Genomic DNA, 26,203 nt, shown 5'->3' on the forward strand with positions numbered 1-26,203 from the left:
GCGCTGCCTAATGGGAGGAGGAGGGTTCTGGCTTGGGGCTACCCTGCAGTGCCCCTCATACAGGGTAGCATCACAGGGCACTTGACAGTGATGGAGCATGATGCCTCTGGTGGGGGTGGGGGGGGGGGGGGAGAGAGAGGTGACCATAGGCACGGTCAAAAAGGTCTTCAGGTGCGGCCTGAAGATGGGGAAGAAGTGGGGTAAGGCGGAGGGACTGAGGAAGAGTGTTCCAGAGTTTTGGGGCGAAGTGGCTGAAAGTGCGGCCAACGATGGTGAGAGGGGTTAGTGAGTGAGCAGCTCTCTCTCTCTCTCGTTTCGCCCACAAAATACAGTCATTAAACTTTACAATATATTCTGTGAAGCACTTTGAGATGTCTCAACAACGTGATAAGGTGCTCCATCAAATGCAAGGATTATTATTAATATTCTTACCCATGTGGTCCTGCCATACAGAAGCATTGCACATCTTCACAAGTCTTACCGTATCATACACTGAATGGCACGCTTCATTTGTTAGACACATTTAATCCCCCCCATTCCCCACCACCACAACAATACGATTTACTACACGACACTCCACATAAACAAGCTACAATACAAATATACAGGATAACAAAAAGATCACTTTCCACTTTAATTAGAAATCTAAGGTCATCATTGACACTGGTTTATGTATAAATATATAATAGCTGCTAGGATCTGCTGGACTCCTCAGTGGACAAAGGATAGCCTGTGAAACATAGCCACTAATACAATTTACCATTGGCTGACTGAGGCCTCATAACAGGATGGGGGGGGGGGGGAAGAGGGATTGGGGAGGGGGGAGAAGAGAGAGACGTCATATCCCCTTATCACAAGTGGATACCAAGAGTCACTGCTAGTTGCCAAGATACCACCATGTCCCCAAAGACCCAACCAACGTCAACACACTCGCTCCATTTCTGGTTCACATTCATGGTTGGGACAATTGCTTCTAGAAATTGTTTCTGAAACCTCGCTGGGTTGGGTGCGGTGTCAGAGCCACGCTAGAGAGGGCCGGGTTTATTCTACCAATATGATCTCCGGTCGCCAGGCAGGATGCGTCAGTGGCCAAGTGAGGGTTGGGTGCTGGATGGAGTAGGGAGGGAGGGAGAGAGAGCGGAAGGGGAGCGGGTTCATTCCCTTTATTTGTTCCCCTTCTCTCCTCCGCACCCCCCAACCCCCTCCACACACATCAGCAAGTCGGGTGAAGCACCTTTGCCTAGAATGAGGATCTCTTTGTGGTGATGAGGTATACTGATTACCTCGCCAATTGCCCCAAGCGATATACATCTGATTGCCAAGCAGGAAATGTTCCCTGTTTCCTCTTGTCCAAAATATAACAGGAATTTGTTGTGCTTGAGATTGCTGCGAAGTGATTCTGAATCAACGTCTTCCAAGAGTGGAAGAAGTGTTCACTTGGGTCTCCCCTCTGGTCTTCAGGAAGGTGAGAAAGAGAGAGAGAGAGAGAGAGAGAGCACTGACTTTGTAACACGAGACGCCCACAGATCAGTCTGTCCCATCCAAGGGCTCAGCTGGAACTTTTGATTGCACCTAAACTGAGCTAATCTTCACCATCGGCGATGCCTTGCTGGTACCAAGCTGGGTGACTGCTCCTCATTTGGGTTGGGTTCGGGCAGAAAGAGAGAAGGGGATCTGAAGGACTGAAACATCCAGTCATTTCGATGGTGGGAGAAAAAGGTTGAATGTGTGTGAAGAGGTGACTTCAGCTACAGAACATCCTTTCAAACAGCATTGCTCAGAGCAACTGATGGGAAGTAACCCACCGCTCAATCTAGCCAATCTATTCAGTTAATGTCCAAATCTGCCTTACTCTTCCTCCCTCTCCCATGATCGATGGATATCCTCGGGTCAGTGACATTGGCTGGGGTGATGCAATGTCTGGCTTATTCCTCAAATTTTTCTTTTGCTTAACCATAATATAAAAGTCCCTCGTGGAGCGAGTGCTGTGGGTGCCTGGCCAGCAGCTAACCCCTGACCAGCTGTGAGAGAGGAGCTGCTCACGTCAGCTTCAACTCCAGTTACCAATGTTGGGACAGACATAAACAGGTACAAAGCCAGCACTGAGCCAGTGTTTCACCCTCAATCTCCTCCCTCTCACCCCCACTCAACCCTCGCTGATGTGTTGGCAACTTGCTGGAAGGCCGCTCGCTGGCTCACACCGGCATGGACAGCTCATTGTACTCATCCAGACCCTCTTGCTCATCGAAGGTGGGTTCAGCATCATGGGCATCAAGCTGCAAAGACACAAACCATTCCCTGAGTTCACTTGGTCTCTGACTTGGAGAAGTTGTAAATACACCAACATTTATAGAACCCCTTTTGCTTTGGGAAGGAGTGCCAAGGCACAGGACAGTTGAGGGTATGTACCCAAGCTGAGGGTTGGATTTGGGAGAGGTATGGTGGGGGGGGGGGGAGAGACTAGGTGAAGGGCTGGGTTATGTTGCATTCTTGGAGGTGAGGTCCCATCTTTGACCGTTTAAGTGGACATTAAAAATCTTGTGGCACTAACTCGAAAAGAGAAGGGAGTTTATCTCTCCCAGTGTCTTGGCCAACAATCCACCGAATAAATCAATAATTTGTTTCATGACTGTTTCTGGGACTTTATTGTGTGCAATTGGGCTGCAGCGTTCACCTGCAAATACATAGTCACTCCATTTCATAGTAAATATCCTTCTGGACTGAAAGGCCCTATATCAAACACAAGGGTTATTATTAATGTACAGATCACGTTTTTTTTGGTCAGCCGAGTGTCTGACACATGCGGAAATCCATCACCTGCTTAAGAGTCTCCAAACCAAGCTGAGAATTCCATGCCTTCCATTTATACATGGAAATCCCAAAGATAGATTGTTGGAATGGAATGCTCTCTCTCTCTCTTTCTCTCTCCCTGGAGGGACACATCCTGTTTACCTAATTCGAGAGAGTATAAAGTACAGGTTGGCAAGAGCCAAGGCTTGGGGGCCCCAGAGTGTGTGTTGGAGTAACTGCAGGAGTTAGAACCACAGTTTAAAACCACATAGTTTGCCTTTGATATCGCTGTCTGACAAACTTTCCCGCTGCTTGTCCAGCTAGGACCATTCACCCCGTTAGTTAGGGCTTTGGCTGCAGGGTTAACAGGAGCTGAGGGGGAGGATTCCCTGCCCCCAGTGACTGGTCGGCCCTTCCAGGTCCTGCTGATGAGCCGGGCCGGGCTGTGCTGTCATCAGCAGTGAGTGCCCTGGACAGTTTACAGTAATATACAGTATATAGGACAGAAAGACCGAGTCAGTCAGAAAGTCAGTGGAAGGAGGGAGTGAGGGAGGGAGGGAGGGACGAAGGACGTGAATACCTGAAGGACACTTACACATTTCATCTCTCGTTCAGTAAAAATCCTGGTCAGTCCAAACAACTTGAGGGGGACGGTGAGAATGAGCACGAAGGGGAAGCCGAGGGAGGCCACGGTGGACATGACGGCCCACAGAATCCCCAGGCAGAAGATCTGGATGGAAGTGAATAAGTGCATTCGCAGTGTTTTCACCTGTGAAATGAAAGTACGTCGTCAGTTACACTCGGACATATGTGTACGTCCATACATACAATGTCCACATGGAAAAATTCCTTAAAAAAAAATAATTTGGTCAATCCATGATTGATAGTGGGAAACTGCTGTGCACAATTGGCTGCCGTGTTTCGCCCACAAATAGTCAATTCACTTTACAGTATATATCCTGTGAAGTGCTTTGACACGTCTCACTGGTGTGATAAGGCGCTATATCAAATGCAAGTATTATTATTAATGAGCTGGACTCCCTGTGACACTCACCTTCCTCACAAAGTTGTGGTCGGGATGGTACTTGGGAGGCATTAGCAGCAGTTTGATCCGCTCAAACAGCTCAATGCCATTGAGAGAGGTGACGCCCATGTATAGGAAGATCCCGAACAGCACAGCCAAGGGGATCTGACGCAGGAGATCTCCGATCACAATGGACAGGCCTGGAAAAGAGCATTGGCAGCATCGTGAGAACAGACACAGGAAGTGCTTCTCTTGCACTTATATATAATCATAACATAATAATCCTTGCAATTGATACAGCGCCTGATCACACCGTTCAGACGTCTCAAAGTGCTTTACAGCATATACTGTAAAGAGAATTGACTGTATATTTTGTGGGCGAAACGCAGCAGCCAATTGCGCACAGCAGCGTCCCACAAACAGCTGTATCATAGAATCGTACAGCGCAAAAAGAGGACCTTCGGCCCATCGAGTCTGTGCGGCTCTTTGAATAGAGCAATTCATGTCAATCCCACTCCCGGCCCTTTCCCCATAACCTGCAAACCTGTCCTCCTCAAATACCCGTCCACCGCGTTTTTAAAAGTAGTTATTGAATCGGCCTCGACCGCCCTTTCAGGCAATGTGTTCCAGATTCGAACAACTCGCTGCGTGAAAACATGTCTTCTCCCCTCCCCTCGGCTTCTTTTAGAGACTATTTTGGATCTGTGACCTCGAGTCACCGACACACCCACCAGTGGGAACAGGTTTTCCCTTTCTAATCTATCAAATCCCCTCATGATTTTGAAGACCTCTATCAGGTCCTCGTAACCTTCTCTGCTCCAATGAGAATAATCCTAACCTCTCCAGCCTTTCCTCATCATCACGGTCCCTCATTCCTGGTACCATCCTCGTAAATCTCCTCTGTACCCTTTCCAATGCCTTAACATCCTTCCTATAGTGCGGTGCCCAGAACTGGGGCAGTATTCTAACTGAGGCCTAACCAGTGTTTATATGGTTAATCATAACCTCCTGACTCTTGTACTCTATGCCCCTATTTATAAAGCCAGTATCCCATATGCCCTTTTTACAGCCTTATCTCCCTGTCCTGCCACCTTCAAGGATTCATTTACCTGAACCCCCAATGTCTCTCTGTTCCTTCACCCCCTTAAGATTGTATTACCAGCCTATATTGCCTCCCCTCATTCTTTCTACCAAAATGCATTACCTCACATTTCTCCACATTGAAACTCATCTGCCATGTGTCGCCCATTGTACCATCTGTCTATGTCTTCCTGCAGTTGATTCCTATCCTTCTCACTGTTTACCCCCTCCCTAACTTTGTGTCGTCCGCAAACTTGGAAATGGTGCTCCCTATACCCAAGTCCAGTTCATTTATGTATATTAAGAAGAGCAGTGGTCCTAATACCGATCCCTGGGGGACACCACTGTACACTTCCCTCCAGTCAGAAAAGCAGCCGTTCACCACAACTCTCTGCTTTCTGTCTCCCAGTGAGTTCTGGATCCTCTGCCACTGTCCCTTTTATACCGTGGGCTTCTATCTTTCTTACAAGTCTTTCATGTGGCACTTTGTCAAACGCCTTTTGAAAGTCCACATAAACTACATCAACTACAATACCTCTATCCACCCTCTCCTCCGATACTGCGGCATTTGGTGCATCCACTTCTTTTGTGAAGACAGATGCAAAGTACTCATTCAGCACATCAGCCACGGCCTCTGCCTCCACAATAAGATTCCCCCCTTGGTCCTTAATTGGCCCCACCCTACCTTTGACTAGCCTTTTTTTCTTGATATGTAAAATATTTTTGAATTCCCTTTAATGTTACCCGATAATCTTTTTTCGTATAAACTTTTTGCCCCTCTTATTTCCTTTTTCAAACCTCATCTGCACTTCCTATATTCTATTTGGTTGTCTTCTGTATCTTGGGTTTGACATTTGTCATATGCCTCCTTTTTCTGCTTCATTCTAGATACAATTTCCTTCGTCACCCAGGGAGGTTTGGATGCCCTACTTTTCTCTTTTGTGGGAATGTATTTGTTCTGTTCCCGAGCTATCTCATCCTTGAAGACTTCCCACTGCTCTTTAGTTGTTTTACCCGCCGATCTTTCTTTCCAGTCCACCTTGGCTCGGTCCCTTTTTAACTCACTGAAATTTGCCCTCTTCCAGTTGAGTATCTTCACCTTAGATGGTTCCTTGTCCCTTTCCATATGCACTCTGAATCTAATGATGTTATGATCACTATTGCCCAGATTCTTTTCACACTGAAACCTACTCCACTTGTCCTACTTCATTTCCCCAGAACAAGATCCAGCACTGCTTCCTTCCTCGTTGAGCTGGAAACGTACTGATCAAGAAAGTTGTCCTGTGTGCATTTTAGGAATATTTCCCCCTCCTTGCCCTTTGGGCTGTTGTTTTGCCAGTCTATGTTGGGATAGCTAAAGTCCCCAATTATCGCGACTCTATTGGCCTTGCATCTGTCTGAGATCTGCTTGCAGATCTGCTCATCTATTTCCTTCCCACTATTTGGTGGTCTATAGTATACGCCTCCCAGTGTAACAGCTCCTTTTTTGTTCCTTAACTCTAACCAGATAGATTCCGTTTGGGAATTTTCTCCCCCTGTAGATTGAGTGACCAATCTTTTCTATTTTAAAGGAATTATTAGCCCCAGAAACGTGATCTGACAATCGACTAACAAGCGGGTTCCTACTTACTGTTTGGTAAACAGAGGCTTGTGGAGTAAGGAAACTTGCCTAAGTTTTCTCCCCGCTCGTGAATCAAACCCAGGTCCTCTTGTTTGCGAGGCGAGCGCGTTAACCACTACACTATGGGACTCCATTTTGATGATAAATCTTCTCTGCATCCTCCAGTCGCGTCTCCCAGCCCTTGCCCCCATCAGCGCATGGCCCCACTCCCACCCACCCACATAGAGAACCCTGCGTGTGAGGTCACACACTGACACACCGGGGGCTTCACATACCCACTAGAATGGCGACGACCAGCCCAGTCACTCGCTGCTCCTTCACCTCCTGGATCTTGGGCTTGTCCCCGGGGGCCACAGACTTGCTCATGACGGTTAGGGCGTTGACGTGGGTGACCGTGCGCACGGTGGCCGCAGCGAGCCACGGCAACCCCAGGATAGCAGACACCCCCCCCGTCATCACGATCAGTAACAGGTCCAGGTGGAAGCCAGAGCCTTTTACCAGCATCCGCTCCTTCTTACTGATTATCAACCTGCCACAGAGATCAGTACATCAGCATAACCCCCTCTCACACACGTGGGGCCAGTGTAGCTCACACAGTGTGGGGCCAGTGTAGCTCACACGGAGTACACAATACTAATAATAATCCCTGTATTGGTTACAGCGCTTTATCACGTGTTCGAGACGTCTCAAATCGCTTCACAGGATATACTGTAAAGTGGAGTGACTGCATATTTTGTGGGCAAAACATAAATCGATGGACATCTACCTGAAGGTGAAGAGATTTGGGTGGATGGTGGAAACACAGAAGGAGCTGAAGGGTTTGGGGTGTACCACAAAGCTTACATAATACAGTCACTACATTGTACAGTAAATCCTTTGAAGTGCTTTTGAGACATCCTCGAGTTACATAAGTGTCTTTGAGACATCTCATGGAGCTTCACAGAATATAGTGTAAAGAGAATTGACTGTATATTTTGTGGGTGAAACTTGGCAGCCAATTCCACACAGCAGTGTCCCACAAACAGTCATGGATTGAGTCACCAATTATTTGGGGGATTTTTTTGAGGGATTATTATACCTGAAAACGCGATTCGCCAATCGAGTAACAACTGAGTTCCTACTTACTGCTGGTAACAGAGGCATGTGGAGCAAGGACATTTGCCTAGGGTTTCACCCTGCCCAGGAATCAAATCCAGGTCCTCTCGCTTGCGAAGCCAGTGCTCTAACCACTACACTACAGGAGTCTACATCACTATAACCCTCTCACATAATGTAACTCCCTCTCCGAGCTGGTGGCAAGAGAGGGTGAAAGGGGGGCGAGAGAGTGAGAGAAGGGGGAGAGTGAGGGGGAGAGAGAGAGAGAGAGTGGGGGGGAGAGGGGGGGTTGAGAGAGAGGGAGGAGAGGGAGGCATGAGAGAGAGGGGGGGGGGGGAGAGAGAGAGGGAGGCAGAGATAGAGAGGAGGGAAAAAGAGAGATGGGGGAGAGAGAGAGAGATGGGGGGGAGAGAGAAAGATGGGGGGAGAGAGAAAGATGGGGGGAGAGAGAAAGAAGCTGGAGGAGGAGGAGGGAATGTGAAGAGCTTACGTAGTGATCATGGTTTCCATGAAGATAAGAATGAAGACCAGAACAGCGGGGATGACACTGGCAAACATCATCCAGATGGGGAAATCGCGGTTCCTCCCCAGGGGGTGGATAAACCAGCCTCGTTTATTAGGTGAGGTGACCGACAGACCGTGAGGAACACTCAGCTTCTGTAAAGTCAAGAGCACGGGGTGAGCTTCCAGGAGGATTGACCCGAACCTAGAGGCTGGCTCCCATTCCCTCCCTTCCAGCAGCCACATTAACACCCCCTCCCTCAGAAGACAGCTCCCCCTCCAGCAGCAAAATCAACACCCCCTCCCCCAGTAGATATACTACCCCTCCCCCAGCAGCCATGCAAACACTCCCCCCTCCCCCCCCCAGCAGACACACTATCCTTTCCCCAGCCGACACGCTGCCCCTCCCCCAAGTCTGTCTCCCCCCCAACCCCCAGACATGCCCCTCCTACTGACCTGTGTGTACACGTCTGTGATGAAATAGTTGATCATTACCATGAGGAAGATAGCTATCGGCACCCCAAAATCTCCAATCACACGACGGACCTACAACACAATCAAAACCCAATGGGTAAATGATCATTTCCCCCTCAGACTCCGCCCCCCCCAATCGCACGGAAAAACAAATAATAATCCTTCCATGGATCCCGAGCTTCAGTTGCAGCTGAGTCAAAGGAGTACTCTTACACAAGATAATAATAATAATCCATGCATTTGATATAGCGCCTTATCACATCATTGCAACGTCTCAAAGCGCTTCACAGAATATACTGTAAAGTGAATTGACTGTATATTTTCTGGGTGAAGCATGACAGCCAATTGCGCACAGTAGCGTCCCACAAATACTCGTGGAATGAGTGACGACATTGTTTTAATTTTTTTTAAAAAAAGGGATTCCCTCCAGAAAGTGATCCAGCAATCGAATAACAACCGGGTTCCTGCTTAATGCTAGGTAAACAGGCATGTGGAGCAAAGAAACATACCTAAGGGTTTGCCCTGCCAGGAATTGAACCCGAATCCTCTCGCTTGTGAGGTGAGAGCTCTAACCAATATGCTACAGGACTCCACAAATTATCTATTCTACTACAACTGACAATGAACTGTGAAGTAGCTTGAGAAGCTTAGACATTATAGGTACAGTATCAAATGATTATTATAATTATCTTAGCTCTAATTTGAAGACCTTCCTCTTCTACTGTACCTTTGGTTACCTTCCCTCTCTCACTGGCTCAGCGTCAAGCTCCACACTGTTAAGTGCTCTGAGTTGCTGCCATGCATGGAGGACGCTGTATAAACGCAAGTTGTTGTAATTTTATTACAACAACGTAGTTATATAACCGAAACGTTGACTCACTTTCCTTTCTCCATGGATGCTGCCTGACCTGCTGAGTATTCCCAGCGTCTGCTTTTATTTTCAGGCTTCCAGGATCTGTAGTACTTTGCAAGGATTATTATTATTACTACTACTATTCAACTTGTGAATTCCCCTCACCCTGAACGCCCCACACTCACCCAGCCAGGAAAGAAGCGGCTGTTTTTGAACTTCCTCAGGAAGAAGGCGATGAAGAAGGTTCCCACCATGAGCATGAGGGACAGCAGTGCTGTGTTAGGTTGACCCGTCACCTTGATGATCTCCACCTCGCTGGAGTTATATGGTGCCAAAGCACTGTTCACCGTCATGTTCTGAGGGTAACAGGCCTGGAGAGGATGGTCTTTGAAAATCTTTAAACACAAGAGTCCGACAGTTAGCACATCTGCACTCACAGAGGGAAACCAGTAAGAGTGATGGAGTCTGGTAGCCTAGTGGTTAGAGCACTCGCCTCGCAAGTGAGAAGTCCCGGGTTCGATTCCCGGCTGGGCGAAATCTTAGGCAAGTTTCCTTACTCCACACACACGCCTCTGTTTATCTAGCAGTAAGTAGAAACCCGGTTGTTAGTCGATTGACGGATTGCTTTCCGGGGGTAACAATCCCTTCAAAAATAAATGTGGTCACTCATGACACAACTGTTTGTGGGACACTGCTGTGCGCAATTGGCTGCCGAATTCTGCTCACAAAATACATAATCAATCTACTTTACATTATATTCTGTGAAGCGCTTTGAGACGTCATAACGATATGAAAAGGTGCTTTACAAAATGTAAGGATTATTATTATTATAGGAAGATCTAAGAGTCAGCGTCAGAGCAAATAATAATTTACATAGCACCTTTTTACGTTAGGAGGGCATCTCAAAGGGGCTTCACACTAATTAGATTATTATTTAGGAGGAACAAGTTTGCAGGGCTATGGGGAGAGAGTGGGAGAATGGGATTGATTTGGATAGCTTTTTTCAAAAAGCCAGCACAGACACAATAGGCTAAATGGCTTCCTTCTGTGCTGTATTATTCTATGATTCTATGATAACTGATTGGGAGCCCAAACCGGGACGGGGGTGGGGGGGGCTGTGGGGGGGCAGACACAGAGGTAGGATAGGGCTAAGGCTGCAGATTTGATTGCAAGGATGAGAACTTTGAATTTAATCCGTTGGGGGTGGGGAGCTAGTGGGGCCAAGCGTCACAGGTTGACAGACCTGCAAAATGGGAGTGGACGTGGGCTACACAGTTCAAGATCGTCTGCAGCTAATGCAGGGAAGAGCCTAGGAGTCCGATGAGCAGGGCAATAGCGTAAAGCATGGACACGATGAAGGTACGAGGTTCCAGCAGCCAACAGAGAAAAGTAGAGGTTGACGTAGGAGATGTTGTGGGGAGTGAGAGAAAGTAGAGCCAGTGAGAGCACGGAGGAAAGGTTTGAAGCACAACTTAGGGCCAAACAAGACACCGAAATGCTGCCCTGGACCTGTGCAGTCAGTGCCTGAGGTGAGGAGGTGATAACAGGAGTCAAGCAGGAGAGGTTTGGGCTTGTTGAGAGAAATGAACCAGGATCTGAACCAGGACAAGCTCAGGTAATCCAATGAAGAAGACTTGGACTTATCTAGTCGTTCCAAGTCTTCTTCAATTGATATCAAATGCAATAAACGCCTTGTAGGATGTGGAGTCCTGTAGCTCAGTGGTTAGAGCACTTGCCTCGCAAGTGAGAGGACCCAGGTTCGATTCCCAGGCTGGGCGAAACCTTGGGCAAATTTCCTTACTCCACACGACTCTGTTTACCAGCAGTAAGTAGGAACCCGGTTGTTAGTCGATTTTTCCTGGGGTAATAATCCCTTCAAAAAATAAATGAAATGATAATAATTTGTTCACTGAAGCCATGACAGCTTGTGGGACGCTGCTGTGTGTAATTGGCTGCTGGCTTTGGTTCCGCTGGAAATCCCAGCTCTGTTTGAGACATGAAAGGACATGGACAACAGCTGGAAAGTGGACTACTAGCACTCAAGTGCTCTGGGATGCTACCCTACGTGAGGGGCGCGATATAAATGCAAGTTGTTGTTGGGACTAATAAGAGGCTGATTTCGAAAAGGCAGTGAGGGGCATGATGGGCGATAAACTTGCCCGCTTTCATGCTGTAAATACAATACAAAATTACATTTGTGTGGCGCCTTTCACGCCGGGAGGACGTCTCAAGGCGCTGTCTATTTCGGGACAATGGAGTCCTTTAGCGCAGTTTTAGTGCGCTCACATCTCAAGCGAGGGCCATGGGTTCGATTCCCAGGGAGAAACCTTAGGCAAGTTTCCTTACTCTGCACACCTCTTGTTTGCCAGCAGTAAATAGGAACCCAGTTATTAGTTGATTGGCAGATCTCTTTCTGGGAGTAATAATCCCTCAAAAAAAATTGTTCCCTCAGCCCATGACTGTTTGTGAGACACTACTGTGCGCAAATGGCTGCCATGTTTCGCCCACAAAATATATATCACAATCAATTCACTTTACAGTATATTCTGTGAACCGCTTTGAGATGTCTCGAAGATGTGTAGCGTATTGGTTAACGCACTCTTCAAATCATAGACATTCTGGCATTGGTGAAGGAAATTGCTTCCCTTCCAGAGGAGAGAGTGTGAAGGGAAGAGTCCTTACCCACACAAGTTTATAGAAGGTCTCATAAATAAAGATGATTGAGATGAGCAGAGCGAAGATCTCCTGGGTGAACCTGGAGATAAACCGGACCAGGAAGGAGCCCTCGAGAGCCACCATGATCACCACGATGGCGATCAGCCAGAATCCAATCCACACCCGCCCAGTCAGGTAGTCCAACTTGTTGGCATCACAGAACTGAGAGGAGAACAGTGTCATTAGTGCAGGTTCCAGGAATGTTACAGCACAGAAACTGCCAGTGCCACCCATCATATCCACCTAATGGCTCTCTCCACATCAGCCACCAAGATGGTCATTGCCCCCTCCCCATGTGGAGTCCTGTAGCTCAGTGGTTAGAGCACTCGCCTTGCAAGCGAGACACCTGGGTTCAATTCCAGGCAGGTCAGGGCGAAACCTTGGGCAAGTGTCCTTACTCCACACACCTAATAATAATCCCTCCAAACAAAACAGTAGTAAATTGGTCATTATCAATCCATGACTGTTTGTGGGACATTGCTGTGCGCAATTGGCTGCCGCGTTTCGCCCACAAATATACGGTCAATTCACTTTACAGTCTATTCTGTGAAGCGCTTTGAGACGTCGAGAAGACGTGAAAAGCGCTATATCAAATGCAAGGATTATTATTATCCTTTTTTTGGAGGGATTATTATCGATCGAAAACTGACTAACTGAGTTCCTATTTACTACTAGGTAAACAGAGGTGTGTGGAGTAAGGAAACTTGTCTAATGTTTCGCCCTGCCCGATAATTGAACCCAGGTCCTCTCGCTTGCGAGGCGAGCGCTCTAACCACTACACTACAGGACTCCACCCCTTTTAATAATCCACCTTTTCAAGTATTTATCTAATTCAGTAAAAATGAGAAAATAACCGGATACATTGAGAAAGAATCGCCCCATTTGTTGCTCCTTCACCAATGAAACAGTTTGTGTGGGCTCTTGTTTTAGTAACAGGTGCCCGCAGGTGGCGCTGCCGAGCTATGTTTCGGCCGCTGGCTCAGTGCCACCCCCTGCAGGTTCCTGGCAGAACCACAGCTCAGCTCAGCCAATCCAGGACCCAAGCGGTCGGTGCCTGTTTTTATGCTGTCAGCCTCTGGGTCCTTTGTTCGCCAATTTCACCCCCTGCCTTCTGCTCCTGACTCATTAAATTACAAAATGAAGGCCAACAGCGAAGCGTTTCAGTGTTCTATCGAATACAGTCAACTTTTTGGATGGCCAACAAAATCATCATATAAATAACAAAACAGCATAGATTTATGCCATAAATCAACAAAATTGGTCACTCTCGATGATGTGAAAGGCACTAGCATTATTATTATTATTACTGAAGCTAATTAGATAAATGGAAGCACACACTCCCTTAGTGTAGTGGTTAGAGCCCTCGCCTCACAAGTGAGAGCGCCCGGGTTTGATTCCCAGTCGGGGAAAAACCTTATGCAAGTTTTCTTACTCCACACACCTCTGTTTACCGAGCAGTAAGTAGCAATCTGGCCGTTAGTGGATTGGCGGATTGCTTTTCAGGGGTAATATTCCACCACCCCCCCCAAAAAAAATTGGTCACTCAATCCACAACTGTTTGTGGGACACTGCTGTGCGCAATCGACTGCCGCATTCACCCACAAAATACAGTCACTACACTTTACAGCATATTCTGTGAAGCGCTTTGAGATGTCTCAACAATGTGATAAGATGCTATATCAAATGCAAAGATTATTATTAAATATTCAATCAAGAAACATTTATTTGGTTGGCCATCTATAGAGGTTGAAACCATTGACATAACCTCTGAACCACTAATCTCAGAGTGCCCCTGGAGAGGAACATAGGAACAGGAGTAGGCCATTCAGCCCCTCAAGCCTCTTATGCCAATTTATCAGATCGTGGCTGATCTGTACTTCAACTCCAATTAACTGGATAAATTAACCTCTCAAGCCTGGAAAGGATAAATCCCTGGAAAAGCCAGACACAACACAACTTATTCTATTCCAGCCCGATTTAACCCCTTGATCATCTCCCTTTGTTGTTCTTACAGACGAGACAGCACCTGATCTGTACCTCAACTCCAAATATCCGCCATTGCCCCATATCCCTTGATACCCTGACCCAACTAAGTATCTACCCACCTCACTCTGGACAATTTGAATGGATCCAGCATCCACATCCTTTTGGGGGAGAGAGTTCCAGATTTCCACTACCCTTTGGGTGAAGAACTGCCTCCTGGTTTCACTCCTAAATGGCCTGGGTCTAATTTTAAGATGATTCCCCACTTGTTCTGGTTTCCCCCACCAGAGGAAATAGGTTCTCTGTAGCTGCCCTAGCAAATCTCTTTATCATTTTAAACACCTCAATCAGATCACCCCTCAACTGTCTAAACTCAAGGGAATTCAGACCAAGTTTATGCAACATGTCATTATAATTTAACTCTTTAAGCCATGGTATCATTCTGATGAATCTGACTGCTTTTACATAGAATTACACAGAATATACAGCGCAGAAACAGGCCGTTCGGCCCAACTGGTCTATACTGATGCTCCACATGAACTCCTGCCCTTCCTCAACTAAGCCTATCAGCAGAAACTTCTATTCCTTTCTCCCTCATGTACCTCTCGAGCTTCCCCTTAAATGCATTTATGCTATTCACCTCAACTCCTCCTTGTGGTAGCAAGTTCCACATTCCCACCACTCTCTGGGTAAAGAAATTTCTTCTGACTTCCCTATTTGATTTATCGGTGACTATTTTATATTGATGTCCCCTGGTTTTGGTCTCACCCAAAGAAGAGTCCAAGCTTGTTTAGCCTTTCCTGATAGGTCTAACCTCGCAGTTCCGGTATCAACCTTGTAAATCTCCTTTGCACCTTCTCCAGTGTCTCGATATCCTTTCTATAATATGGGGATCAGAACTGTACACATCCTTCCTAAAGTGTGGTGTCCAGAATTGGATACAATAGTCCAGCTGAGGTCTAACCAATGACCGATAAAGGTTTAGCAGAACTTCCTCACTTTTGTACTCTATGTCTCTATTTATAAAGCCAAGGATCCCATATGCTTTTTTAACAGCTCTATCAACCTGTCCCGCCATCTTCAAAGACCTGTGTATGTGAAACCCCGGGTCTCTTTGCTCTTGTAGGCCCTTTAAAACTGTACCATTTATTGTATATTGCCTCTCCACATTCTTCCTCCCAAAATGCATCACTTGCATTAAACTTCATCTGCTATTTTACCAGTCTGTCTATGTCCTCCTGCTCTCTGCTACCATCCTCCTGTTTACCACATTGCCAAGTTTAATGCATCTGCAAACGTTAAAATTTTGCTTTTTATATCCAAGTCCAAGTCATTCACATAGTTCAAAAAGAGCAGTGGGTCCAATACTGGCCGCTGGGGGACACCACTGCACACTTCCCTCCAGCCAGAAAAACAACCGTTCATCACCACTCTCTGCTTTCTGACTCCCAGCCAGTTCTGTATCCGCTGCCACTGTGCCTTTTATCCCAAGGGCTTCAATTTTGCTAACTAGTCTATTATGTAGCACCTTGTTTCAACTCTTTCTATTTCAAAATCAGCCAAGTCTGAGGTAAGAAAGTGTCACTTACTGTGAGCTGCAGGAGTTGGGGAGAGGTGTGGGAGTGAAGCCGCCTAGCTTCGGTGTGAGCAGCATGTGACAGAAAAAGAGGAGTGCGTTTACAAAATTGCAGCGCTGACCGATAATAAACCCTCTGCTGTGTACAACTCTCCAACAACAACAGGGCGCTGGACAATCAGGGGATTGGGACCCGAGCTGGGGTCAGGATGGGTGGAGGGCTCCTGAGGCCTGAAGTACATACCTACCTCGTGGTTTGACCCAAAGAAACACAGCATCAACTTTGTGATCTCATCATTTCCTCTGTCCACCTAAGATTTTCCTTTTTCTTTCTTTCCCCGTCCCCTTCTCTGTTTGTCTTTATAAACTGCTCCCTTCCGACATCCCCCAGTTCTGACGAACGGTTATCGACCTTAAATGTTAACTCACTTTCCTCTCTCCATAGATGCTGCCTGACCTGCTGAGTGTTCCCAGTGACTTCTGTTTTTATTACAGTATTAACATTTAAGATTATGTAGAATTTTGGAAAATTTTCAACTCAACTGTGCAAATTTTAATTTTGTAGGTAACACAATATATTTTAATGGGTAAATTTCTCCTGATTATTTATGTATATAACAATTAATGTGTTACTGCATACAATGCCCTGGCTATATAACACACTGTGTCACTGTATTTAATGCTCCTGGCTATGTATTATCTTATTGAAACATATAAGATTCTTAAAGGGCTGATAAAGTAGTCACTGAGGGTCTGTTTCCCCGGTAGGAGAATCTATAACCAGGGGTCACAGTCTGAAAATTAAGGGTCAGCCTTTTAGAACAGAGTTGAGGAAACATTTCTTCACTCAGAGGGCAGTGAATTTATGGAATTCACTCCCTCAGAAGGCTGTAGACGTCAGTCCTTGAACACCTTCAAGGCTGATACTGAGAGAGGTTTAAAAAATAGAGGGATTAGGGGATATGGGGTTAGAGCAGGTAATTAGAGTTAGGTCTGAAGATCAGCCATGATCTTATTGAATGGCGGGGCAGGGCAGGGCTCGAGGGGCCGAATGGCCTACTCCTGCTCCTAATTCTTATGTTCTTATAACACACTGTGTCACTGTTTAATGCTCCTGGCTATATAACACACTGTGTTTAATGCTCCTGGCTATATAACACACTGTGTTTAATGCTCCTGGCTATATAACACACTGTGTTTAATGCTCCTGGCTATATAACACACTGTGTCACTGTTTAATGCCCTGGCTATATAACACACTGTGTTTAATGCTCCTGGCTATATAACACACTGTGTTTAATGCTCCTGGCTATATAACACACTATGTTTAATGCCCTGGCTATATAACACACTGTGTTTAATGCTCCTGGCTATATAACACACTGTGTTTAATGCTCCTGGCTATATAACACACTGTGTTTAATGCTCCTGGCTATATAACACACTATGTTTAATGCTCCTGGCTATATAACACACTGTGTTTAATGCTCCTGGCTATATAACACACTGTGTTTAATGCTCCTGGCTATATAACACACTATGTTTAATGCTCCTGGCTATATAACACACTGTGTTTAATGCTCCTGGCTATATAACACACTGTGTTTAATGCTCCTGGCTATATAACACACTATGTTTAATGCTCCTGGCTATATAACACACTATGTTTAATGCTCCTGGCTGTATAACACACTGTGTCACTGTTTAATGCCCTGGCTATATAACACACTGTGTTTAATGCTCCTGGCTATATAACACACTGTGTTTAATGCTCCTGGCTGTATAACACACTGTGTCACTGTTTAATGCCCTGGCTATATAACACACTATGTTTAATGCTCCTGGCTATATAACACACTGTGTTTAATGCTCCTGGCTATATAACACACTGTGTTTAATGCTCCTGGCTATATAACACACTGTGTTTAATGCCCTGGCTATATAACACACTGTCATGGTGTTTAATACTCCTTGATGTGACACACTGTGTCAGTGTATAATGCTCCTGGCTATATAACACACTGAGTTACTGGGTATCAAGCTCTTGTATATGATATATTGCGTGTTACAGGCTATCTCTCTCCTGTATATGACATTGTGTAATGGGGATATCCCCTGTAGCCAGGGCATTATACACAGTGTTATATAGCCAGGAGCATTGTATGCAGTAACACATCATGTGTTATATACATAAATAAACAAGAGAAATTTATCCATTAACACATGCTGTGTTATTTACACAGGAGTGTTATGGAAACTCTGTGTCCCATCTCATCCATATTCATTCCAGAAATTGCCTCACTGCTTGTGGGGAATGTTGCTGCTTAAGACCACAAGACTTAGGAGCAGGAGTAGGCCTTTCGGCCCCTCGAGCCTGTGCCCCGCCATTTAATAAGATCATGGCTGATCTTCTAACCTAATTCCATTACTCGCCCTATCCCCATATTTCTTAATCCCTCTATCCTGTAGAAATCAACTGCTGCATTTTCTCTTCATAAAAGACAGCCTGGAGACATTTTCTCTCTGTGAAACAGTACTGTTAGTGAGTCAGTGTAAGCTGTGTGAGAAGGGAGGGCGTGTTAGTTTATGTGGTGTGAGAAGGGAGGGCGTGTTAGTTTATGTGGTGTAAGAAGGGAGGGCGTGTTAGTTTAAGTGGTGTGAGAAGGGAGGGTGTGCGTTAGTGTCGGCGGTGTGAAAATGGAGGGTGTGTTAGTGTGTTAGGGTAAGTGATGTGAGAAGCGAGGGCATGTGTTTGTGTGTTACTGTAGAGTATGAGAAGGGAGGATATGTGTTAGTGAGTTAATGTAAGGGGTCTGAGAAGGGAGGGCGAGTGTTAGTGTAAGAAGGGACGGCGTGTGTTAGTGTAAGTGTGAGCAGCACACACACCTTGTAGAAAGCCTCTTCGAAGACCAGCAATGGCCCTGAGAAGCCCACGATGAGCAGTGGCTGAGCTGCCAGCAACGTGAAGATGATCATCTGTACAGAGGTCGAGAGGATCAGCTCAGAGACTCCGATCAGCCCCATGGTCTTCTCTCCTAAAATATTCCCAAACGAAAACCCAAGTCAATAATAATAATCTTTGCATTTGATATAACGCCTTATCACATCGTTGAGACCCCTCAAAGCGCTTCACAGCATATACTGTAAAGTGAATTAACTGTATATTTTGTGGGCGAAATACAGCAGCCAATTACTCACAGCAGCGTCCCACAAACAGACGTGGATTGAGTGACCAAATCAAAGTTTTTTTTTTTGAAGGGATTACTACAGGGAGTCCTGTAGCTCAGTGGTTAGAGCACTCGCTTTGCAAGCGAGAGACCTGGGTTCAATTCCAGGCAGAGGGCGAAACCTTGGGCAAGTTTCCTTACTCCACACAGAGCCTAATAATAATCCCTCCAAAACCATAAACAATAATAAATTGGTCATTTTCAATCTACGACTGTTTGTGGGACATTGCTGTGCGCAATTGGCTGCCGCGTTCGCCCACAAATATACAGTCAATTCACTTTACAGTATATTCTGTGAAGCGCTTTGGGACGTCCTCCCGACGTGAAAAGCGCTATATCAAATGCAAGGATTATTATTATTATTATTATTATTATCCCCGGAAAGTGACCCGCCAATCAGGGTCCTATTTACTGCTGGGTAAACAGAGGCATGTTGAGTAAGGAAACTTGTCTAAGGTTTTGTCCTGCCTGAGAATTGAACCCAGCACGATATCAAATGCAAGGATTATTATTTTCGACCACACCTTCAGTCACCCTCTTACCCTCGACACGTCTCAAAGCGCTTCACAGAATATACTGTAAAGTGAATTGACTGTATTTTTGTGGGCGAAACGTGACAGTCAATTGCGCACAGCAGCGTCCCACAAACAGCCGTGAACAGAGTGTCCACATTATTATTATTTTTTTAAGCAGTTATTACCCCTGAAAAACCAATGCGCAAATCGTCTAACAACTGGGTTCCTACTTATTGCTATAAACTGAGGCATCTGGAGTAAGGAAACTTGTCTAACGTTTTACCCTGCCTGGGAATCAAACCCTGGTCCTTGCTTGCGAGTGCTCTAACTAAAACACTACAGGACTCCACTAACCTCTTTCAAGTAAGCTCTCTTCCCACTCCTCACCAATACAGGATGGGGGGGGCGTCTCATCTGTAACTGGATCATCCAATTTCGTCCCGTCTGGGAATCAAACCCAGACCATCTCGCTTGCGAGGTGAGTGCTCTAACCACTGAACTGCAGGAGTCCATATTTGTATTGAATTGTATTAAGGCTCCGGGGCACTACCCTGCATGAAGAATTCTATCTACATAAAAACAGAAGTTGCTGGGAACACTCAGCAGGTCAGGCAGCATCTATGGAGAAAGGAAAGTGAGTCAATGTTTCGGGTCCACGACCCTTCGTCAGAACTGACTCACTTTCTTCTCTCCATAGATGCTGCCTGACCTGCTGAGTGTTCCCAGCGACTTCTGCTTTTGTTTTCACATTTCCAGCATCTGCAGTATTTTGTGTTTTCTGCTATCTATATAAATGACAGTTGTTGTGTGCTCTTACCCAGCAGACCACCGAAGGTAATAGCAGGGGATAGAGCAGCAAAGTAAATGAAGATGATAGCAGCCATGCACTGGGGATTCAGGGCGTCCTTGAAGTCACTCAGATACAGAGGGTACCTCCTCCGCACATCCCGCACCAAGCCCCCAAACACCTTGCCCGTCCGTCTCAGTGGGTCGTTGTCCTCCTCAGTTGCCTTTCTCCTCTTTAGCAGAGCTGTGAGGAGAGGGAGCCATGTCACTAAGCATCCATTGAGAGGTTCCACCAATATATACATACACTGACTGACTGATTCCCTTCCTCTCCTAACCCCCAACCCACCAGCGGTCACACCACACGTGGGCCTGCCACGCTCCACTCAATCTGGACTTATTCATGGCAGAAAAATACACCCCCGTTGGAAATGCTAACCTTGCTCTCTATCTATAACATAACCACATTTTACATCAAAACGTCTCTAAGCACTGTTTATTGTGGCCATTATATTGTACACAGCAGGTGATTCACAATCAGCTCCTAGTTGAATGAACATTTTTATCTGGAGGACTGTTGGCCAGGACACAGGACACTGTATCCTTTGTGTTAGGTTTCAGAAGTGCGCACTGTCCTCGTTCTCACGTGGGAAACCCTCTACGGACTTTACCACTTACCTCTGCAACCTCTTTCAACCCTACCAACCTGGCCACTCCCTTTGCTAAGCAAATGCTGGCCTGCTTTATGTCCTCCTGCCTTATTAACCTCAACATTGGCAGGTGGGCTTGCAGCGATTCTGTCTTGCTTTCTGGAACTCCATCCCGGAGTCACTCTGACTCACTTCCCCCCTCAGTAAACGTACCCTCTGACATGCTTTACCCCTCCCCACCCCCCCATGCAGGTGTCCAGCTGGCGCTGTAAAGCATTTTGTGATGTCCTCCCAACATGAAAGGCATTATAATAATAATAATCCTTGCATTTGATATAGAAACAGGAGTAGGCCATTCAGCCCCTCGAGCCTGTTCCGCAATTCTATTAGATCATGGCTGATCTGTACCTCAAGTCCAATTACCCGCATTTGCCCCATATCCCTTAATACCCTGACCTGACAAATATTTATCCACCTCAGTCTTGACGATGTGAATGGATCCAGCATCCAAAGCCATTTGGGGCAAGAGAGTCCCAGATTTCCACTACCCTTTGGTTTCACTCTTAAATGGCCTGGCTCTAATTTTAAGATGATGTCCCTTTATTCTGGATTCCCTCACCAGAAGTAATAGTTTCGCTGTATCTACCCTATTGAATAATACAGCGACTTATCAAGTTATTGAGGGGCTTCACAAAATATATTGTAAAGTGAGTTGACTGTGTATTGTGTGGGGGAAATGCAGCAGACAATTGCGCACAGCAGCGTCCCACAAACAGTGGACTGAATGACCAGTATTTTTTTTTGAGAGATTATTACCCCTGGAAAGCAATCTGCCAATCGACTCCCAGCAGGGTTCCTGCTTACTACTTGGTAAACAAAGGGATGTGGATTAAGAAAACTTGCTTAACTTTTCACCCTGCCTGGGAATCGAACCCAGGTCCTCTCACTTGCAAGACGAGTGCTCTAACCACTAAGCTATAGGACTTGCTCTGAGGCCTGGGTCACAGGGAGCCAGGCGTGCGGGCGGCACAGAGTACCTCGCTCATCCAGGTGGGATAACAGCTGATCCTCCCGCGCTTGCCTTTTCTTTAGCATCTTCCGCTGGAAGTTAGCTATGGACTTGAGAAGCTCCTCGCCCGGCACGTCCAGCGGTGGGATCACCACGCTGCTGTCCAGGAACTCGTTGATGGCATTTAGCAGGTCCTCCCGACCGTCAGCCTGGTACGCAGCTTTGTGAAAGTTCTGTGGGACAAACAGATGGGAGCGAGTGAAGCCCGGCTTAGTGGGTAGCAATCTCACTACTGATCACTCAGAAGGTTGTGAGTTCAAGCCTCACCTCACCGGGGAGTTGACACTGTAGCTGATACTCAGGGAGGGAATTGATTGTGTATTTTGTGGGTGAAACGCGGCAGCCAATTGCGCACAGAAGTGTCCCACAAACAGTTGTGGATTGAGTGAACAAATTATTTTTTATTTTTTTTACCCATGGAAAGCGATCCGCCAATCAACTAACAACCAGGTTCCTACTTACTGCTAGGTAAACAGAGGCGTGTGTGTGGAGCAAGGAAACTTACCGAAGGTTTCGCAATAGAGATGTGGCGTCTGGAGGGAATAGGGATGTGGAGCTGGGTGGGAGTGCAGGTAATGGGGATAATGTATTAGCTCGATGACTAATACAGATGGTCACATGATCCTTTGCATGGCTTGTATTCCCCAGTAGAGAGAAGTGTACCAAACCTTACCTTGTCTGACATGAGGGTAGAGATGGAGCGGCCGATCTCATGGTAATCCATGGTGGTGGTGGAGGGGCCCAGGAGGATGAAGAGGAAGCGGACAGGAACAGGCACTTCCAGTACCGACTCCAACTCCACCGCTGCCTGGAGACGCACAAACGCCATGGTGGGCTGCTCCAGGAACTCCACACAGCCTGCCACAAACAGGAGACCCGGTCACAACAACAACCTGCTTACCACCTAACCTACAATCTGCTGCCTCCACTCAACTGGCTCTGGCCTCCTGCATGTCCCTCCACCATTGGCGGCCATGATTTCAGTCAATACGCCCAGAACCTTTGGAACATTCTTCCTCTACCCCTCCGCCGTGAACCTTCCTTCCCCATCTTCAGGTTGCGCCTGAATACCTTCCTTTTCAACCGTGCCTATGGTCACTTCCACCATGGGGTTATGCTCCGCCACTGTTGAGCACTCTGGGACACTACCCTGCGTGAGGGGCGCTGTGTAAATGCAAGTTGTTGTTCTTCTTGTACACATGGAAATCCCAGACATAGATTGCTTGAATGGAATGCGCACTCTCTCCCTGGAGATCCTGTTTACCTAATTCCGGAGAGTATTAGGCGGAGGTTGGTAAATGCTGGGGCTTAGTGACCCCAGAGTGTGTGTTGGGATAACTGCTAGAGTCTAACCAGCTAAACCCACACAGCTTGCCATTGAGAGCATTATCTGGCTTTTCCCCTGCTTGTCCGGCTAGGACCATCCTACCTGTTAGGGCTTGCAGGGTTAACAGGAACTGAGTGGGATTGCAATGGTAAGTGGGCTTGAGGACCTGTTCCTTACCTACGAGGACAACACTGGCCTCTGCGTTGCCAGGGATCTTCTCCAGCAGTTTCAACTCGTGTTTGGACCGGGATCTGTGCAATTCTGAGGAGAGTGGCACTTCCTTCTGTAAGATGGAGAACGAGTGAAATCAGTCACAAACCAGCACTGTCAGACAGCAGGAGGCACAATGCTGGGAAAATAAGGGGGAATAACATCCTTTCTAATGGCTTGTAAATTCCTTTGCTTGTTTTAAACCTCATTCAACCGTAATACCTTAACAATCCTATTAAACCTTGATTTCAAGATCCTCGCTCTTCTTCAAATCCCTTCACGCCCTGTTACCTTCCTATCTCTCCAACCTGCTTACTCCCAACTCCACACCCTCTGCCTCCGCTCGGCTGGCTCCAGCCTCTTGCTTGTCCCTCGTGCTCTCCGTTCCACCATGGTTGGGTGCGCTTTCAGCCACGAAACTCAGGAACGCTCTTCCTCTATCCCTCTGCCTTGCTCCTCCCTTCCCCATCTCAGGGTCGTGCCTGAAGTCCTTCCTCTTCGACCGTGCCTACCGTCATTTCCCCACTCCCCCCGTCTCAGCACTGCTGTTAAGCGCTCTAAGATGCTACCTTGCACGAGGGGCACTGTGTAAATGCGAGTTGTTAACCCTTTATCCTCTTCAACTCTCAGGATTAATCCCACGTTAACTCATAGCTAAAGCCCGTTCATCCCAAAGGGAGCTCTATTACACTGCTCTACACTGCTTCACTATTATTATTATTGAAAAAGAGAAGGGAGTTTCTCTCTCTTGGCCAACAATCTCCCAAATAAAATTGTTCACTCACTCCATAGCTGTTTGTGGGATGGTGCTGTGTATAATTGTCTGCCGCGTTTCGCTCACAAAATACAGTCACTACATATTACAGTATACCCTGTGAAGTGTTTTGAGACGTCTCAATGACACAAGAAGGTGCTATATAAAATGCAAGGATTATTAATTTAATAATTATCATCCTTACACTTATGTAGCATCCTTCACATCTCGAGGATATCTCAAAAGCACTTCACAGGATTTATTGTACAATATAGTGACTGTGTTATGTAATAATAATAATAATCCTTGCATTTGATATAGTCTTATCACATCTTCGAGGATTCTCAAAGCGCTTCACAGAATATGCTGTAAAGTGAATTGACTGTATATTTGTGGGCGAAACGCAGCAGCTAATTGCGCACAGCAGTGTCCCACAAACAGTCATGGATTGAAAATGACCAATTTATTTTTGCTTTGGAGGGATTATTATTAGGCTCTGTGTGGAGTAAGGAAACTTGCCCAAGGTTTCGCCCTCTGCCTGAAATTGAACCCAGGTGTCTTGCTTGCAAGGCGAGTGCTCTAACCACTGAGCTACAGGACTCCCCCAAACCCTTCAGCTCCTTCTGTGTTTCCCCTGACCACCCAAATCTCATCACTTTGAGGTAGATGTCCATTGCTTCACGTTTCGCCCACAAAATATACAGTCACTACACTTTACAGTATATTCTGTGAAGCGCTTTGAGACGTCTCGAAGATGTGATAAGGCGCTATATCAAATGCAAGGATTATTATTATTATTATGATTATGCATTCCGAGATGGGAGCACTGCTTACCTCTGTGGAATCCAGGGTGATTTTGATCTCCTTCTCAGGATTCTGCTCCATCAGTGGTTGGGTGACCGACTGATCGGATGTGGGTGCGATGTGGTTCATGCTGTGAGTTATCATGGAGCCCAGGCTTGCCGTGGAGATGTTGTGCGGAAATGAGAAGTCCTTATCTTGTCTGGGGTGGCTGTAAAAGACAACAAGAGTCACCAGATCGCAAGAGAGTTGGGACAAACACAACAACAACAAATAACATTTACACAGCGTCCTTCACACTGGGATATTGTCTACGCCCTTTAGAATCTTAAAGACCGAGTTAAACGAGAAGCCAGGAAGCTTGGTCAGATGGACGGTTGGTCGGTTTCTCTCCCCGGCCTCACCTGTGTTTGAGCAGGAGTGCACGCAACACGTTGGCTCGATCCTCTGCCTTGATCTGGTCTGAGATGATCATCTGCTCCACCACCTGGTGGGAAATTCCTGGCAGAGTCTTCTGGTCCAGGTCTAGCAGCACGGCACCTACACCAAGGCAAGAGTTACACCAATAATAATAATCCTTGCATTTCATATAGCGCCTTGTCACATCTTCGAGACGTCTCAAAGGATACACTGTAAAGTGAACTGACTGTATGTTCTGTGGGCGAAATGCAGCAGCCAATTATGCACAGCAGTGCCCCATGAACAGTCGTGGATTGACTGACCAAATCATTATTATTATTATTTTTAAGGGATTATTATCCCTGGAAAGTGATCCGCCAATCGATTAACAACCGGGTTGCTACTTACTGCTAGCTAAACAGAGGCTTGTGAAGTGAGGAAACTTGCCCAATGTTTCGCCCTGCCCAGGAATTGAACACAGGTCCTCTTTCAAAACCGGTCTTAAAAACTTCTGTGTTTGACTGTGCCCTCGGCTATCTCCCTCCTGCCCTTCCTATCCCACCTGAGCTACCACTCCATCTTAGCCTGCTCCATGTCCACCGTTCTGCCCGCCCCGCCATTGGCATTCAGGCCTTCAGCTCTCTGACCCCACCCTCTGGAACTCCATCCCACAGTCCCTTCGCCTCACCTCCTCCCTTGCCATCTTCAAGGCCCGTCTCAAGACCTTTCTCTTCGACCCCGCCTTCGGCCACC

At 46.6% G+C, this 26,203-nt stretch overlaps 1 protein-coding gene across 3 annotated transcripts in view; it reads right to left on the reverse strand.

Moving 5' to 3' along the window:
• Positions 1 to 837: 837 nt before the first annotated feature.
• Positions 838 to 26,203, reverse strand: part of LOC103190096 (anion exchange protein 2) — a 110,471-nt gene continuing 85,105 nt past the window's right edge. For all 3 annotated transcript variants that reach the window (XM_042346913.1, XM_042346914.1, XM_007910751.2), the window contains 15 exons: positions 25,456 to 25,591; positions 25,085 to 25,262; positions 23,464 to 23,569; positions 22,633 to 22,817; positions 21,928 to 22,132; positions 20,272 to 20,484; positions 18,599 to 18,747; positions 12,121 to 12,315; positions 9,624 to 9,833; positions 8,568 to 8,657; positions 8,101 to 8,267; positions 6,791 to 7,044; positions 3,845 to 4,014; positions 3,386 to 3,559; positions 838 to 2,276 (listed from right to left, as the gene is read on the reverse strand). In XM_042346913.1, coding sequence (XP_042202847.1) covers positions 2,196 to 2,276; positions 3,386 to 3,559; positions 3,845 to 4,014; positions 6,791 to 7,044; positions 8,101 to 8,267; positions 8,568 to 8,657; positions 9,624 to 9,833; positions 12,121 to 12,315; positions 18,599 to 18,747; positions 20,272 to 20,484; positions 21,928 to 22,132; positions 22,633 to 22,817; positions 23,464 to 23,569; positions 25,085 to 25,262; positions 25,456 to 25,591 — 2,513 coding nt within the window. In that variant the 3' untranslated portion in view covers positions 838 to 2,195. The remainder of the gene's footprint in view (positions 2,277 to 3,385; positions 3,560 to 3,844; positions 4,015 to 6,790; positions 7,045 to 8,100; positions 8,268 to 8,567; positions 8,658 to 9,623; positions 9,834 to 12,120; positions 12,316 to 18,598; positions 18,748 to 20,271; positions 20,485 to 21,927; positions 22,133 to 22,632; positions 22,818 to 23,463; positions 23,570 to 25,084; positions 25,263 to 25,455; positions 25,592 to 26,203) is intronic.

Source organism: Callorhinchus milii, unplaced genomic scaffold (genome assembly GCF_018977255.1).
Source record: "Callorhinchus milii isolate IMCB2004 unplaced genomic scaffold, IMCB_Cmil_1.0 Scaffold2, whole genome shotgun sequence".
Taxonomy (NCBI): domain Eukaryota; kingdom Metazoa; phylum Chordata; class Chondrichthyes; order Chimaeriformes; family Callorhinchidae; genus Callorhinchus; species Callorhinchus milii.